Raw genomic sequence first — 16828 nt, 5'->3', positions numbered from 1 at the left:
TGCATGTTAGCTATGTTATTTGTACATAAGAATTAACATCAAAACTTTTGAAAATTTTTCATGCGAATAACAAACACGAAAGCACCACCGCTAGACCTTTCTTATGACTTAAACGTGTTGTTTTACGAAGTTTTTATCAAAAACATTTGCTGTGATTTTTCCTGCTGAAAAAAAAAAAAGGATAAAGCGACAAAAAGAAGATACAGTTAAGCTGAAAGTAATTTTTCTATGACTAGCGCATTTACGAAAACGATGGTTGAAATATTTTAAATGCTATTTCTCTTAATGGTGCATCTACAACGGCGGCGTTTTTAAAAATAATAGACAGCTCCCGTTGACTTAAATATTTTTTTCCGTTAAAATATAAGAAAACACATAACTACATTTTGATGAACAGAATCACCAATACAGTTATTATCTCTTCGTGTTCTGCTTACACAGGTACACTATTTAGTTTTCTTGGTACCATGTTATTCAACAATCGAGACCATTGGTTCAATTCATTATTAGTATGAGGGCGTTCAAATCGCATCGAGACACTTCAATTCATCCAACTTGTTGAACAGGAGTATAAATCATGCAGACATGTCCACTGTCTGATCATACATGAGAACTTATTCGGTAGTTTTTTCGGGTGGTTTACTCTCCATCAGCAGGTTGTTTTTCTTTCTTTCTCGTATTTCTTTCATCGTCTCCTCGATAGACCGTTTGTCTTGTTTATTCTTGCTAGGAACTAAAATGAAAGTAATGATCAATCATGCAAGCATCGGTTATAATTCTCGAGGTCCTATTTTGACACTTTAGTTTCGCAAACAATTTCTCAAAGTCGCAAATGTTCCTCTGGGTACTGAAAAGCTGGGTATTGAACTAAAAAACGTTTAGCCTATAAACAAGACTTACCCATGCCGTATGATTTATTAGATTTTGTCAATTTAGCTGCTTCTAAACCACTGCTATCTCCTACTATTTTGGCGTACTTTTCGAAGTATTTCTCTTGTTCCATGTTGCTTGTTTTTGAATGACGCTTACGAGAAGGTTTGTTGACGTACGAATCTTCAATATCCTTTAAAAACGTATATAAAATTAGTACAAAAACAAAACAACAAATAAACAAACATGTAACAAACAAATAAACGAACAGCCCCTGTAACCGTACAAACTAACATAAAAGTAAAAAAAAGAAGGCAAATAAACTCTAACATACAGCCTCCAACTTTGCTTTGGCTTCACGTGCAGCAGCCTCTGGATCGTATTCCTACAATAACAGACTATATAGATATAAACAATGCACCTGATAAAATCATCGATGCAAAATCTTGATCAAAAATTCTTACTTCACCGTTTCTCATAGCCTCCAGTTCCTCCTCACTGGGCGTGAATTCCTATAATAATACAAGTGTCGTGAACATAAACAAGTAGGAAGTATAGCAAACTAGTAATTAGCCCGTAAAAAATTTACAAAAATTTGCTGAAAGATCCCCATTTAAAAATACGGTTGTTATTATTATAGAAACAAGAAGGATTTATACCGCATAACGTCTTGTAAGGATAGTAAGGACGCAAGGAAAATTTTTTTATCAGTTTGAATTGGAACTTTTTAAAAATATTTTTTTCACTCTTAAGATTTCAATCTGACCATATTACATCACCCTTGATGATGTAATAAGGTAGTAAGCATAGATTATTACTAGAAATATCTTGCAAACGTACAAAACTTTTAGGCCACACTTTCTGAAAAGTTTTGTACGTTTGCAAGATATTTCTCTACCTATGCTCTTGATGATATCTTGAAATTTTGTAGATTAAGAATGATCTCATGAAAAAATGGATGTTTTTAAAACATATTTATGACATCGCAAGTTCCCGGATTTTAAATAATTAAATCTTCAATAACTTGAGAACAAAAAAATCTATTTATTCTCATCAACACATGAAAATTTCATTTTTAACGCACAGACCCCTTTATATTATTATATTACCTTCCATGAAAAAACAAATATTTTTTAAAAAAAATAAAAGGATTCCTAGAAAAAAAAAATCAAGGTCTTTTATATGAAATCAAATTGTTTTTTCGCAGGAGGTAATTTAAAGTGTGAACAATCATGTCTAGTCAAAACATATAGATAACAGCTAAGGACACAAAATATCCAAATGAAGCCACACAGAGCATCAGAAGAACTTACTTTTTTCCAAACAATCAAATAACGATCTGTATCTTCCTCACCAAATGCAAATGACGATAAACCAGCAGTTTCAGCAACATCATGTCTGCAATACAACAAACTAGCTGTATTCCACATCAAAGAAAATCAACAACAAATAGTACAGCATGTGCGCGCGGATATAAGGCCATTTACAAACTAATGAAGTTGATTGGACTAAGTATCGGTTAATTAGCAGACAAATGGATGAAGACGAGGGGGCGTAGAAAAGTTTGATTAACAGTCGTTATAAGACAGCTCCGATTCAGCACGTTAACACCCCCAGGATCAAATTTCAAATAACGTCGTCACAAAGACGCAGTTTAAACTTGTCCATGTTGACGGCAAAATTAGGTTTTTGCTTAGTTCCAAAGTACTAAACGATTGTTGTTTCTACTTTCAGCACACGCTTAATTTATCAGCTTTTAAGAGTCGTCATGGGTGGTGGGGTGGATTGTTTTGTGCAGAAACTGCGTCTAGTTTTTTCATCGTTGTTTACCTGAAGAAATGACAGAAAAATTCCAAGAATACTATGTCGATAACTTACGCGATACTTCGATGGATTTGATCCATGGTTTCAAAGATCAACTTCTTCTCCTCTGCAGGTCCTTGCAGAAATTTATTTATCCTCGTCTCAATCTGTAATAAAAAGAAGATAAAAAACAAACATTAAAATAAGCAGTAAAAGTCGTTTTTCTCGTTCACTTTCAGCATAATTTTTTTCAAAAAAAAGTTGCTATAGAATTAGGACTACGCTTGCGAAATTAGATACATGCAGAAGTAAATTTAAGCTTGAAAAAAGATATATGTGTAATCTCCTTCTTACTCGAGGTCGAGGACACCCGAGGTAAAGGGAACTCAATTCTATTATAAAACAATGGTATCGTTTAAATTCAAAGCAGCTTGCACATCTACGACTCATAAATTTAAATATAAAGATATTTTTAGCACAGCTTAGAAAATTTATGGTCACCACAGAAAATTTAAATATAAATCCCAGGACATTTCAGGATGTTGCAATAGGTGGCTACACAATGCAAACTTCATTTTTAAGCAACATGTGCACCATTGAATTCTGAAACCTTTCTTTAACCTTAAAATTAGGACTAAAACATGAATTCAAATTAAAAAAAAAAAGGATTCTTTGACTTGGATATGGCATTGATATTTACAAATCAGAACAAACAAACTTTTAAAGTGTAAATTAGTAAGTGTAAATTTGAAAAACATGTCTGTTAACAGTAAAAAAAAATCAATTTATTTTTCAATAAGCAAGCTGAAGTAATGAAGTTCTAAAAGCTTCCTAAAAAAGGTAACAAATCGGTCTGTACCAATGATCACCGTGACATTAAGATTTATGATCTTAATGTCAGGTGGCTCATCCATTAGTTATGAAATCTTAAAAAAAAATATTAAAAATGTTGCTGAATGATGCAAAATAGAGATATGCTTAAGAAATCTTTAATTAAAAAGTTTTATGTCTGAACTTCTGTTACATATGTTTTCAGTAAAATTTGTAAAAAAATAAATAAAATATTTAGATTTGCAAAAAAAACTTCTTAACATAAATATTTTTCAGGACAATTACAAGACATCTTCAATTTTATTTCAAAATTCCAGGAATTGTCAGTACAAGTTTATTCTCTCAGAACTTTCCAGGACCGTGGTCACAACATGTAATTTGTCATTTTTGTTTTCACATTTTTTGAACTCAATGACATGCTTACCTGGACTCGGAACTGTGCTTTTCGTTTCTTCTCATCTTCTTTAAATCGCGCAGCCCTTTTCTTCGCCTCTATAAAGAACACGTTACATGCTTTAAATAAAATATTGTGCAAACGAAGCACGGTGCCACAAAAATAAATTAAATAAAAAAATCATGTTTTGCATATCCTAGTCATTTCCGTGTGGAAAACAGTTAGCGCAACTCACAAAAACGCATATGAATTAGCCTTTTCAATTAAACTCACATATGGAATTTAAATGTAGGCACATTTGATGTTGAAATTAACGCCATATATATGCCCAAACAACGTAATTGTTCAGTAACATCTCTTGTGTGGAATTGTTAAACCATAAAAGTTCCTCATAAAATCGACTGTCGTGAACAGTGATCTCGCAATTTTTACGTCATTGGCAGCCAAGCTTACCTTTTTTACATCACTATGACACGTGATATGACACGTGATACAGGATAGATCTAAAATTATCGTACCTTTTACCTTTTCTTTTGTTTCTTCGTCAACTGGAACACTAGGTGGAGCGTCCATTTTCCCCAAAATGGAGCCAAGCAAGTCCATTGCTCATAATAATTTTACTATTGCGATATTAGGAAACTTAAAACAAGAACGGTTAAAGAATTTTGTAACATAAAGAAAATCCACTATGGTTATGTCGGTATTGTAACACACGATAAATATGAATAGTGAAGAGAAATAACATGTTATATATAAAACATTTAGAATTTAAATTATTTTATTTTAAAAAGATATATATTATAGTTTTACATATGAAAATAAAAATGTATAATAATTAAAATTTTGTTTTTTTTGTAAATCACAACAGCAAGTTCGACATATTCAGTATTCCTATTGCAACGAACATTCAGTATTCTGAGTGCAACAAACATTCAGTATTCCGAGTGCAACAAACATTCAGTATTCCTATTGCAACGAACATTCAGTATTCCTATTGCAACGAACATTCAGTATTCCTATTGCAACGAACATTCAGTATTCCTATTGCAACAAACATTCAGTATTCCTATTGCAACAAACATTCAGTATTCCTATTGCAACGAACATTCAGTATTCCTATTGCAACAAACATTCAGTATTCCTATTGCAACGAACATGCAGTATTCCTATTGCAACGAACATTTACTATTTCTATTGCAACAAACATTCAGTATTCCTATTGCAACGAACATTCAGTATTCCTATTGCAACGAACATTCAGTATTCCTATTGCAACGAACAATCAGTATTCCTATTGCAACGAACATTCAGTATTCCTATTGCAACGAACATTATTCCCGTTGAATCGAACACTCTAGGAGCATCAAGACATGATTTTTCAAAAAACATAATTCCACAAACGCACAATGCGCACGACACAAAATTAAAAACGGTAAAACAAACGGCATGACATGAACACAAAAGGACCAATCAAACAAACTACAAAATCTTTTATCGAGTGCATGAGTGTACACATAACAATAACACAGGCAGAACCCACAGCCCAATCATAGCTACAACCCCAAAAGGCGTTTTAAAACCCTTACTAACCGTCAACGACGCTAACCAATGCATCTCCCTTTTCTTGTTCTGCCAAGAATACCCCGAACAGTGTACGGAAACAAACACTAAAAATTCAAACCCAAATACGAGAAAACCGAACAAAGGGAAAGACCAGGACCATAACAAACCACGCGTAAACAAATCTATGACAATATCAAACCATTCACCAAAAGCACTTTCTTGTCGCAGTTGGCGAGCTGCAATGCCATCTAAACAACGAAAATATTTTTTAATACAAGTCTGAAACCGTCAGAGTGGCATGCTCTACATAACAGACAATAAAGTTTGTGGTAAAAAATGGCCGCACATGCAGGCAAAATTTCACTTGCCAACCTACTGATCATGAAAGACGACACAAAAAAAAACATTCCAAGTTATATAGGTACTTAGAACGTCAAAAAAACCATACAAGAATTTTTAACTTTCAGGGTGGCGAGATACGTTATATATGCTTGTACTACAAAACTTTGCACTGGCATTTATTTTTTGTTGTTTTATTCAGCTACTGTTTGGTTATTAGGTTGGCTATTAAGTTTCTCGCCATCTTTTAAATATAAAAAAAATAATAAAAAATAACAAAATGTCCTAAATTATTATTTAGCCTTACATGATGAAGATCAAAAAAAAAAATTGGGCCATCAACGATGCAACATCTTAACAAAAAATTTCCAGGAAAAAAAATTATGCCTGAAATTTCAGGAAATTTCTAAAGTTTTCAGAGTACAGACCATGCCAGCATAACTAGCAATTAATAACAAAATTTACCTGTAACATCAAGAGCTGCAGAGATAATGATAAACACGATAAAGTGAACTTCACTGTGCATGCAACAACCAACAAGAAGAAGCAGAATGCGAAGATAACCGATCAAGTTTGGTACGTACAACAAAATGTCTGTGTATCTTTTCATTTTTATCATTGTGATTATTATATTTACGTTGCCTTAAATAAATAATGTACTAAAAAATATCAAAAACGATAGAATCAACGTTTATAGTTACTGTTATACCAAATTCTTCATGCTTTTTCGAAGCTGTTTATAAAAAAACATAGAAAATTTAGGGCCCTCAGACTTCTGACTGATAAGAAGAATATCTCAAAAATCATGAGAACTTGTGTTGTCGACAAAAAGGACACCAGAAAAAATAAATAGATCAAATTTAACCAATAAACTATGTTTTTCAACGATATGTTTTCTACAAGTACTTTTCATTTTTATATCTCATTTCAAAAACATAATATATAAATATAAAATAATACAAGTCTATAATTCGCTTGAATGTTCTTCAGGCGTACATACGCTATCTGTTCAAAAATTACAATTTGCTTTAATCTCTGAACAAAACAAAGCCGTCATTAGTTACGATAGAACTCGTACAAATGAGACTAACCATAAAATTTCTAAAAGCTGATACTAGACCAGAACATTTTTGTTAAATTTAACACTTCTTTGGGTGCAAGTGGGGTAAAGGGGGGAGGGGGGAGGTTAAACAGCCCAAACATAATTTAAGCGAAAATATTGAATAGCATTAAATGAACTGAATGGTGGAGATAAAATTTGCCGACGTCAAAAAATTTCTATGACGTCATCATTTTCTTTGACAACACATGTTTTTACTGCTGAAAATTTTGGGGTGTTATTTCACGTGAATGTTGTTGATGGCATTTATCTCACCTCACTTAGTAGAGGAGGGGGAAGGATAAAAATAAATGAATTATTGCACACATCAACCTTTTTATACTAGGGGACCCCTTCCCCCTCCATCTCCCCCGAGTATTCGTAATAATTCATTCCTTCCTATCCGCATTTTCTTCTATAATTTTAATTATCTCTAAAGTTATATAACGTAAATTAAATACATTATATCATAATTCAAGTATAAAATAAAAATTCATAAATTTCAAATAAATTACATAATACATAAAAATGCTTTTGGCCGTTCAATTATCAATTTGGCCGAGAAAAATTCTACCTCTAATTCTTGTTATTTTTATTTATCATTTTTTAAAATATTCTTTAAAAACATAAACATTAAAAGTTGTCGTTAAATTTTTGATATATTAAAAATTTCAAAGTTATTGATTACCACACACACTCCTTACCAAGTTAATTACCAGACTCCTTATCAACTACTCATTCTTCTTATCTTGTTTCCTGAAAAACAGAAACAATCTCTTTATTTTCATTATATATTATCGAGATTTCAATAAATATTCTAGGAAATTTTATATCGAATTTACTGATTGCTTTACGTTTTCCTGAAACAATGCAAATTTTTTATTATTATTTTTTTTTTATATGATGAGAGAAGAATCTTATTAAATCCTATTAAATTATCATTATTCTCATGTTCGAGAAACTTCAGAAAAAATATTTTTTCTTACCGTTTTAATTTTTTCGTCAACAATGTGAGTGTCGGTACAATAACCACGATACACGTCAAGAGAACAATTACAGGCCAGTAATATACGGACGAATAAACCTGAAAAATAATACCTACTATGAACGCATTCAAAACAACTTTTAGTGCCAGAAACTTTCCCATTTAAAAAAGAGGACACAATAAATTGAAATCGTGATAATTTCCAAATCCTTTTTTATGATAAAGTATAAAACAACATAACGCACCACAAGTTGACCTGGTTTGTCGTTCTTCTTTGAGTGAAATAAAAAAACTTAAAAGCAAATATTAAGTGAACCGTGATATTCAATAACCTTAAATGAACGTTAAATCCTGTAGAAGAGAAAACAAAAAACACATCTATACATACCACTTTGATGCGTCTCCATCTCAACAACATAAAAGATTGTACAAAAAATCCACACGATAAAAATTTAAACACGGCACCAAACACATGAACCGGTATTCTCAACAGCAATGGAAGCTCTGAAAACGTCATTCCAAACATATTTCTGCAGGCAAAGCACAGCTACAAATTAGACAAAAAAACCTTTCACTAAAATTTACAAGGTTAACCTAGTTCTTAAAAAAACTCTAATTCCTTTGCATTAAGCGCTTTACTTCTTATCCCTATTAAATATGATACCGTGGTATTATTTTTTATCACATCAAAACTAACACGTTTTTCAATTTAGGACTTGGTTAAAAAATGGTTGGTTGCACTAAAATATTATGGAAACTACTCAAAAAATAAACAACAAAATACTTGTGTTTCTGCTTCACCTACAGGTTAAGCAATATCTTTTTTCAGTTTCTGCTTCTTAACCATTACTCCTTCTTGCAAAGAGGACATTGAAATTCTTTGCAAAGAAGATGATGAAACTCTCACCTGTCGCTCTGCAATAACACTTAGAAACTCCATCGTAAACATGATAAAATAGCCAACATAAAAACCATGCCATACAGAAAGGTAAAGTAACGTCAGCACATGTGATAAAGTTTTGTTGTTTAGAAATTTTAAACGGCGGAACAAATACCTGTACAAGAAAAAACAAGTTGATTACAAGTGCCACTATCCTAACTAAATGATAAGAAAACAGGTTGGCTTTACATCATTACCCTCTTACCATATGACCAACAACTATAGATGAATTCCCCTGTGACGTTATTTGTTTACTTTTCAGCGATTAGCTCTTTGGCGTTGGCATTTGCGTGGGAGGCGTGGGAGGTTAAAACATGCTAAGATTTGGTGAGAAGAGGGCTGTTCCTGTGGATTTCTTCTCACTGAAACTATTATCAAGTGTAGATTGATGCCTTATGATTTATTTGAATGCATTTAAAGTTCTAACGAAATGAATTGAAAATGAATTTGCTTCATCGGTCACGCAGATGCCAGGGCCGAAATAGCTCACCGCTATAAATGTTAACAAAGGAATTCATCTATTTAGACATATCAAGATTATAGTTTGAAGGTTTTTTACACAGAAAAGCAACTGAAAAAGCCCAGGGGCTTTAACACTTTTCGCAAGGAAGGCAATGCAACGTAACAAGCAAGAAATTAGAATAAATGACTTAGCTTTAAGAGATGGACAAACCAATTCATAAGAAAGTCTGTCTACAACGCTGTGCATATTACTGAATATTTTGCTACATGATCTAAAATTTCTTTTGTTTTTAGGAGCAACCATACCATTTAAAAGCGACACTAAAGTCATCTACACTTCAACAACAATATCAACAATATGGTAACTGTTCAGGTCTACTTATTAAACACTACGCTTGTGAAGTATTTTCTTGGTGTAGAAAAAGTCCAAGGTATTTCACTTATCCAGGTTGTCTATGTGGATTGGGCACCCTATATATATGACTTTATGGCCGTATAAGAAATACAGAACAACAAACCTTCCAGCCCATTGATTAGTATTGATGTTGAAGCTCTCAATGATGTCCTAAAACATAAAAAAATTTATGCAATGATCATGCTGAAAACGCGCATTTTTAGTAGAATCAAATGAAAATCGACCACACACATGATCGCGGCCTCTACAATTATGTGCATAGAACGTTTGCCCCTCGAACACCTGGCGGACCCCTTCCTCTATAGTGCGGTTTTCAGATATTGGAACAAGGACAACAGTTTCAAGCTGGGTATCAACTCAAAGTATTTTTTGAATGTTCATTTTCACTGTTATATTTTCTAAGGTATAAAACAGAAAACTGAAGTCTTGGTACTTATTTTATTTGCATGAATTCGACCATAATTAAAGAAAGATAAAATTCTTTATGATTAAGAACTCAAAAGCTTATTTATTTACTTAGGGTTTTTTTTCAAACAATTTTTTCTTCGTGTCTGTCTACTTGCACTTTAACGGACCTCAGCGGCCTGTACGCAGGGTCGAGAAACCGATGGATCGCGGGTCTATGTCGGCCGATAAATTCGCGAAGTAACAGCAATTGCTACAAAAATAGGTCAAAAGAGTAGAAAAAAGGAGGAAAGAAGAATAAACAAAGGATTACTACGTGTTTTTTAAAAAAGTTATAATAAAAATTACTGCTTTAAAGAAAAATATACATGTCAAAATGATTTTAGGGGTCAACATTTTGAGGTCGTTTTAACAGATTTTAGAGAAGACTCCATTTTTTAAGGTAAGTCAGGAGATTGAGGGAGGGTTTCCACTCAATTTACATCTAATTTTCTTTTTCAGAGAATTTCTGACAATTAACTTACCTGAAAAAATGGGCCAAAGATGAACTGTCTCAACTTGAAGTTTCTCAGTCCATTCCACTTAGCACAACCGTTCTTATCGACTCCTTCATAGCTTAATCCAATTAAAATACATATGCTTTCCTGTAAGGGAAAAAGTAGAATATAAGTATTTCCATATCTATTTCAATTTTTTGTCATGTAAAGTTGTACAAAAGGAAACAGGGCAGGTTCATCTTCTTGGTTTTTTCAAAAAAAAAAAATTTCAAAAAATAATCCACCCCAAACTTAAAGTTTCCACCACCGTGTTGGTAAGGATTTTGATCTACAAAAATTCCCTATCACAATTCATGTCAAAAAAACAGGAAAGAGTGATGCCTGTTACATGATGGCTGATGATGGCTGTTAGCTCTTTCTGATAATTTTCTTACTATTCTAACAATAATTAATAAATTAAGATGCTAGGCTAAAACAAAAAAAGAGAAATCCGCCTTTTTAATACAATGTACCGTATATATAAATGGTGCGATTTTGGTTTGGAAAACAACTTTTTAGTACTTTACATTGAAATTGACATTTTCGCAGTGTGCTAATTTCTCACACACAAATAGTAAGACAAACTTGCAGATAATGGTAAAGTGCGTAAACTATTGTAAGTATTCATAAAATACAAAATCATCCAGAACTTTAATGTTTATAAGATAGTGCCTTTGAAAATGGAAGTGATATAGTGTGGCGTCTTTCCACCTTTTAATTGCTTCAATATTATTAACAAAAGTAAGCTAGGTGGGGAATTTTGCTCTTAAACCTGGATAGGATTATACTTTCACACTCTGTGAACAATTGTGTATTATAGGCGATTAGCTACGTACACAGAACCACCAGACAATAACATATTTTGAAAATTGGACATAATATATTAATCCCATCTGTAAGACTTTCCAAAGAAACGGCTTGTCCTAAAAAAGGTTAAAAAAATTATGTTAGACCAAAGTTGTGTTACTAAGAGATAATCCTTATGTAAGCAATGTTTATTACTCCTACCAAAAATTCTGCAGTAAGTTGGTCATCACAACGGTAATACGGATCAAATACTGCGTACATAATCATCACACAAAAGGCTGCAAGAAAACGCTTAGCACTTTCAAAATACCTAAAACCAACAAGCAGTAGCATTGGAGATAAGACATTGCCTACTTAACTATACACTATACACTGGAAAGATGTTAGCATAATAAGCTACAAATGACCCTTACCTAGTTGAAATTTGATCTAATGCTTCGTCATCAACCAAGGAGTTTTGAACAAACTTCAAGTAACGCTTGAAGGAAAACTAAAGCAAGTAATTGAAGTTAAATCAGTTCTGTACGCTTAAATGACAAGTAACAAAGTTAAAAAAAAACTATACAGAACAAACATTCTCTGCGATGCATGACGAGCCTTTATCAATTCCAAAGTTCCACAAAAAATAACTACGGGTATCTTTTAATCAATTGTGTCACGTATTTTATTGCCACAAAGGTTTATAAATCTACAATGTTTGTTCTATCAATAGATTCAAAAAATGAAAGACAATGGTAAAAGATTCAACCTTAGCACAGTAGCTTATAGCATGCACAAGCATCCTGTGTAAGTGTTAAGAAAACTGAAATACACGTAAAGATCTAATACAAGCAGGAAAATTATGCTATACCATATTACTGCAATATGTTACATATGTTGTTGGTAAAATGGTCAGCAAACATACCTGTGGGCCACCGAGAAATCCACAAAAGCAATAGGAAAATCCAAATATCTAGATATAAAGAAGAAATGAAAATGACTACATCCCCCACAATTCAGTAAATTGTACAGTAACTTTTCACATCAAATAAAAGGTTGCAACATACCTCTATAAGGGTCGGTTTGACTTCAATGCAATGATCTATTTGATCTGAACTTAGCTGTTCCTAAAAATGTACAAATCACATTACGCCTGCAAGAACACTGAAAAATTATTTGTTATAGTTGAGACAAACTACAACACACCAAAATGACACAGAATAACATTGTTTATCTGTTAAAATTGAAGTTAGTTAAAAAAACATTCTAATAATACATATATGACACTGTTCATTTGTCACAGTTACGATTAGTTACAAAACACCAAAATGACATACAAGAACACTGTTTATTTGTTACCGTTGAGGATAGCTGCAAAGCACTGAAATATTATACAAGAACAAGGTTCATCTATTAGAATTGGGATTTTCTGCAAAACACTGAAATATTATACAAGAACAAGGTTCATCTATTACAATTGGGATTTTCTGCAAAACACTGAAATATTATACAAGAACAAGGTTCATCTATTACAATTGGGATTTTCTGCAAAACACTGAATAATATACAAGATCACTGTTTCTCCATTACAGTTGAGACTAGCTGCAAAGCACTGAAATGACATGCAAAAACACTGTTATCTGCTGCAGTTGACACAAGCTGCAAAACACTGAAATGATGTATATATAAGAATACTGTTCATCTGTTACAGTTGAGGTATGTATTAAGTTACCTTTTGTCATTAGTCTTGTTTGTTTGTAAAGTTAGTCTACTAAAGATTTAAAAATAAACTATTGTGAGTAACCATTCGATAGACATGACTTGAGAAAGGTTACGTCAATTGCAGTTTCTCTACACTTCTTCACACATGATTATACATATTAATAAGTTATTATAATTTACATAAATAATAATTTTCACAAATAATAAGAGGCATTTCTCTATTCCTTAGCAAATATCATTTTTTAACATATACTGTGAAAATCATCTCTCATTGCTCTCCTCTTGTTAAAAAAACTGTTATTTACTTACTTTCTTCTTTATTCCATCATAAATATCCCATGTTAAACCTAAGTGGCATAGAGCAAAATAAGGAGAACTAATAATATAAAAAGTGCAAATATTTAATATCCAGTTCAAAACTACAACTATCATAATAGTCAGCGTGGATCCAGTGTACGTTATGGCAATCACATGACCGAAATGCAGAGGAAAAAGAAATATTAGGGTATTAAGCGAGAGAACTTTTATTTTCCGTGACTGAGGAAAAAGTGGCTGAAATTCTTAAGCGTTTTAATTGTATACAAAGAAAGACAAGAATCCTCCCTGTTCATGTTTTGGAAGTTTATAACCAATTTTGGCATGTTGTTGTAGTGTTTAGGTATCCACACTAACTAATTTAATATAGAGCATTATTGTATCTGTAAAACAGAAAAAAGTTTTTCTCCATACCTATTAATCGCATACACAATATGCATTGCGGAGTTGTCCACTTTACATCATAACCGTCTGATGCATTTAAAATGTAGCCTGCCAACAAGTAGATCTAACAATGAAAAATATATTCTGTAAACATACCTTGTTATAGAAAATTAGGGTCACTCTTTCGGAAAATATTTTCTCAGTTAGCAGGAAGATGTTTCAGAATGATTGGGGAGGAAAATTTTCCTTTAGTATGAAAATATCATGTGATAAGTGTCTTGTTTCTTGTGATAAGAAACTACTATCTAGCTTATGCCAAATTAACATAAATTTATTGTCTACCGATAATCTGCTGCTCATATAAAAAGAATTAACTGTTTACCAAGATCGTGATCATGTGCACCTAATATTTTAGTACGTGGTAAATGTTTTTTCCACATGAACGAAATGAAATTTTGAGAGAAGTTTGTTCAATAACTGAGATCTGTTACTTGAAATCATGCAGAAACATTTCCACATATTTTTCAAAACAACAGCTCCTTAATTATCGCTCTGTTAAATTTAGCGAGCTAATTAACTAGATGTTAATTTCTGACTGATGTTAATCAAAAGCTCTGTTTTTAATATCACTTTTGAAGCCTGGACTATCTGAACAAGAAACTTCAGTCTTTACCTGGTTGATAAATGTACATAAGTTTACTGAAATGTTATTGTGTTTTTGTCAGTTCTAAGACAATACTCCTCTCCCTTTGAATAATTGCTGCTGTTAATACCCCCTGGATAATTGCCCCCTGGACATTTTGCACTTAGAATAACTCCCCCTGGATAATTGCCCTTTGCATAAACTCCAACTAATATCTTGCTATAAACATGCAATAACTATTGTAAACACCGTAACTCTGCTTAGCATGTTCTTCAACCCGACATGTCATTTTTTTAACAAAATCCAAAATACCTTGTAATTTTAAGACTGTACTTTTATAATATGTTAAGTTTTACTGATGTTTGGTTATACCATTATAACAATATAGATATAACAATATAAATTTCACTGTTCATTTTATAGACACATTTCGTATTTACGTTCATAAAAAAATTGAAGAAATAGGTATTAAGTTTTATAAAAAAAAATATCTTAGATTGGAATTATTACGTTAAGATTATACAGAGCAGTGTCTTAGATATGAGTTATGGCAGTGGGGTGTCAATAATTATTGAAAAGGAACTGTCCTAGGTGGAAGTTATATAGGGCCTATTATTATTAAAGTGCAGTTATCCTAATAGAAATAAACCAGTGAGTGGGGCAATTATTCATTGTAAATTAGTGGGGAAAAATTGTAGACTCTAATTTTTCAAAATGGTAATTTGCAATAAGATAATCAGAAGAATTAAATGGTAATTCAAAAAGATGAATTAATGCACATAAAGAAGAGGGTATAGATATGAAAGTTAAATAAGGAAAATAGTCTTACAGTATTAAACACGAATGCAAATATCACATTGTATATTGTACCACCAAACCATGCTATGCTAGCATATGACACTAAAATACTGAACAGGTTGTACACAAAATCTGACCCTACAATATAAAAAAAAATGGTAAGGTAAATTAATTTTTTTGCCACTCATTTAAAGACATAGTAACAACACAACATGTATCATTACTATTTCTTGTTATACATAAACAATTTAATAATAACTATTACATAGTAGCTAATAAAAATGCTAATCTCTTGTTGTTGAAACTTATATAAACAATAAAGTCGTACCAAAGCAAAAATAGTTGATCAGAACTCCAGTGAATATAAAATAAACATGCTAAAAAACAAAAAATACAAATACATTAACACTGCATACATACATTACTTTACCCCTAACAATACTTTTTAATTTAAAAAAATACTTTGATTCTTTTGTTAGCAGATTATTCTCAGTCAAACATTAGAGTTATTATAACTATGATAACAGCGCAATAAAATGGGCAGTCAGCGAAATCACTGCATAAAATTCTAGGCGGTACTCAAAAATGGTATAAAAAAAAAGCTATAATTTTAAAAATTGTGCATTTTTATTCAAGGTTTGCATACATAAAAAAACTTTATCAAATTTATCATTAAAAGCTGCAATGCCTACAGCAATTATGTACACTACCTTTCTGTAAACACTAAGGTTGGACATATATAAGTAGATGAATGCAAGTGGGAAACCTAAAAAACAATAATACAGATGTTTACTGCACAAAAATGCAATTGGTTGCAATCTGCAAAACATTTTAAATTTAAACAAATCTTGTTTTTGCATATGGAGTTAGCCAAGAGAATTTATATTTTGCATTGGTATATGATTTCAAAAAAAAAAAAGTTTTTGCTTAAGAAATTCTTTTGTTCTATAACAACATTTTATTTTATTTAGCCTTAATTTTAGGGATTATAGTTTATATGGCTAGTAAAATTTATGCTAGACAAAAAAAAGTTCGACAGCATTGTGTATTATATACTATAACAACAACAACCACAACAAAATTCACTTTAAATAAAAAAAATCTCAACATGGAATATCGAATCATCCAGACTAGACTACAGAAATCACAACTGCTTTAACTAAAATTAAAAAAACACAATGGCAAAGTTTTATAAAAATTAAATAAATCATTGAATACCATACCTGCAAATACTCCAATGAGAAATCGAAGAGCAACTTCCGAAGCTCCTATCATTTTTGCTAGCACATCAACATCAATAAATTCAAAGCCGCGTTTTCCGCCAACCAGTGCAGAATTAATTTGTCGATTAAAATCCTCAATATTCAGCTCCATTGTTTATATAATGTAATTGTACTAAATGTTATAAATAATAAACTATTAACCAACATAATAATATATGGAAAACGGAATGTGTTGAAATTTAGATCCACACAGCAACTCTTTTCTTAAATCAAACTATAGCACTTGTTTACAGTCATTTGTTAAAAATGTGTAAA

The 16828-nt window shown here is 31.8% G+C and overlaps 3 protein-coding genes across 3 annotated transcripts; all 3 read right to left on the bottom strand.

The window, feature by feature from the left end:
• Positions 1-334: 334 nt before the first annotated feature.
• Positions 335-5384, bottom strand: LOC130641965 (sperm-associated antigen 7 homolog). Its single transcript, XM_057449013.1, has 8 exons — positions 4417-5384; positions 3929-3996; positions 2749-2840; positions 2184-2268; positions 1335-1382; positions 1205-1255; positions 901-1063; positions 335-733 (listed from the first exon to the last, which is right to left on the bottom strand). Exons 1-8 carry the CDS (start codon positions 4499-4501, stop codon positions 615-617), a joined length of 711 nt encoding a protein of 236 aa, XP_057304996.1. The 5' UTR covers positions 4502-5384; the 3' UTR covers positions 335-614.
• A 5-nt stretch (positions 5385-5389) lies between these two features.
• Positions 5390-6857, bottom strand: LOC130642348 (CDP-diacylglycerol--inositol 3-phosphatidyltransferase-like). The gene is made up of 4 exons (XM_057449433.1): positions 6821-6857; positions 6510-6533; positions 6266-6442; positions 5390-5709 (listed from the first exon to the last, which is right to left on the bottom strand). Exons 1-4 carry the CDS (start codon positions 6855-6857, stop codon positions 5390-5392), a joined length of 558 nt encoding a protein of 185 aa, XP_057305416.1.
• LOC130641959 (lysophospholipid acyltransferase 5-like) lies at positions 6660-16802 on the bottom strand. Its single transcript, XM_057449006.1, has 17 exons — positions 16514-16802; positions 16001-16056; positions 15619-15667; positions 15322-15428; positions 13880-13973; positions 13460-13497; positions 12496-12555; positions 12354-12401; positions 11863-11939; positions 11651-11759; positions 11479-11565; positions 10631-10750; positions 9805-9851; positions 8792-8939; positions 8273-8431; positions 7886-7983; positions 6660-7655 (listed from the first exon to the last, which is right to left on the bottom strand). Exons 1-17 carry the CDS (start codon positions 16662-16664, stop codon positions 7631-7633), a joined length of 1473 nt encoding a protein of 490 aa, XP_057304989.1. The 5' UTR covers positions 16665-16802; the 3' UTR covers positions 6660-7630.
• Positions 16803-16828: the final 26 nt, after the last annotated feature.

This window comes from Hydractinia symbiolongicarpus, chromosome 4 (assembly GCF_029227915.1).
Source record: "Hydractinia symbiolongicarpus strain clone_291-10 chromosome 4, HSymV2.1, whole genome shotgun sequence".
NCBI lineage: Eukaryota > Metazoa > Cnidaria > Hydrozoa > Anthoathecata > Hydractiniidae > Hydractinia > Hydractinia symbiolongicarpus.
This window is presented reverse-complemented; position numbering and strand designations above follow the sequence as displayed.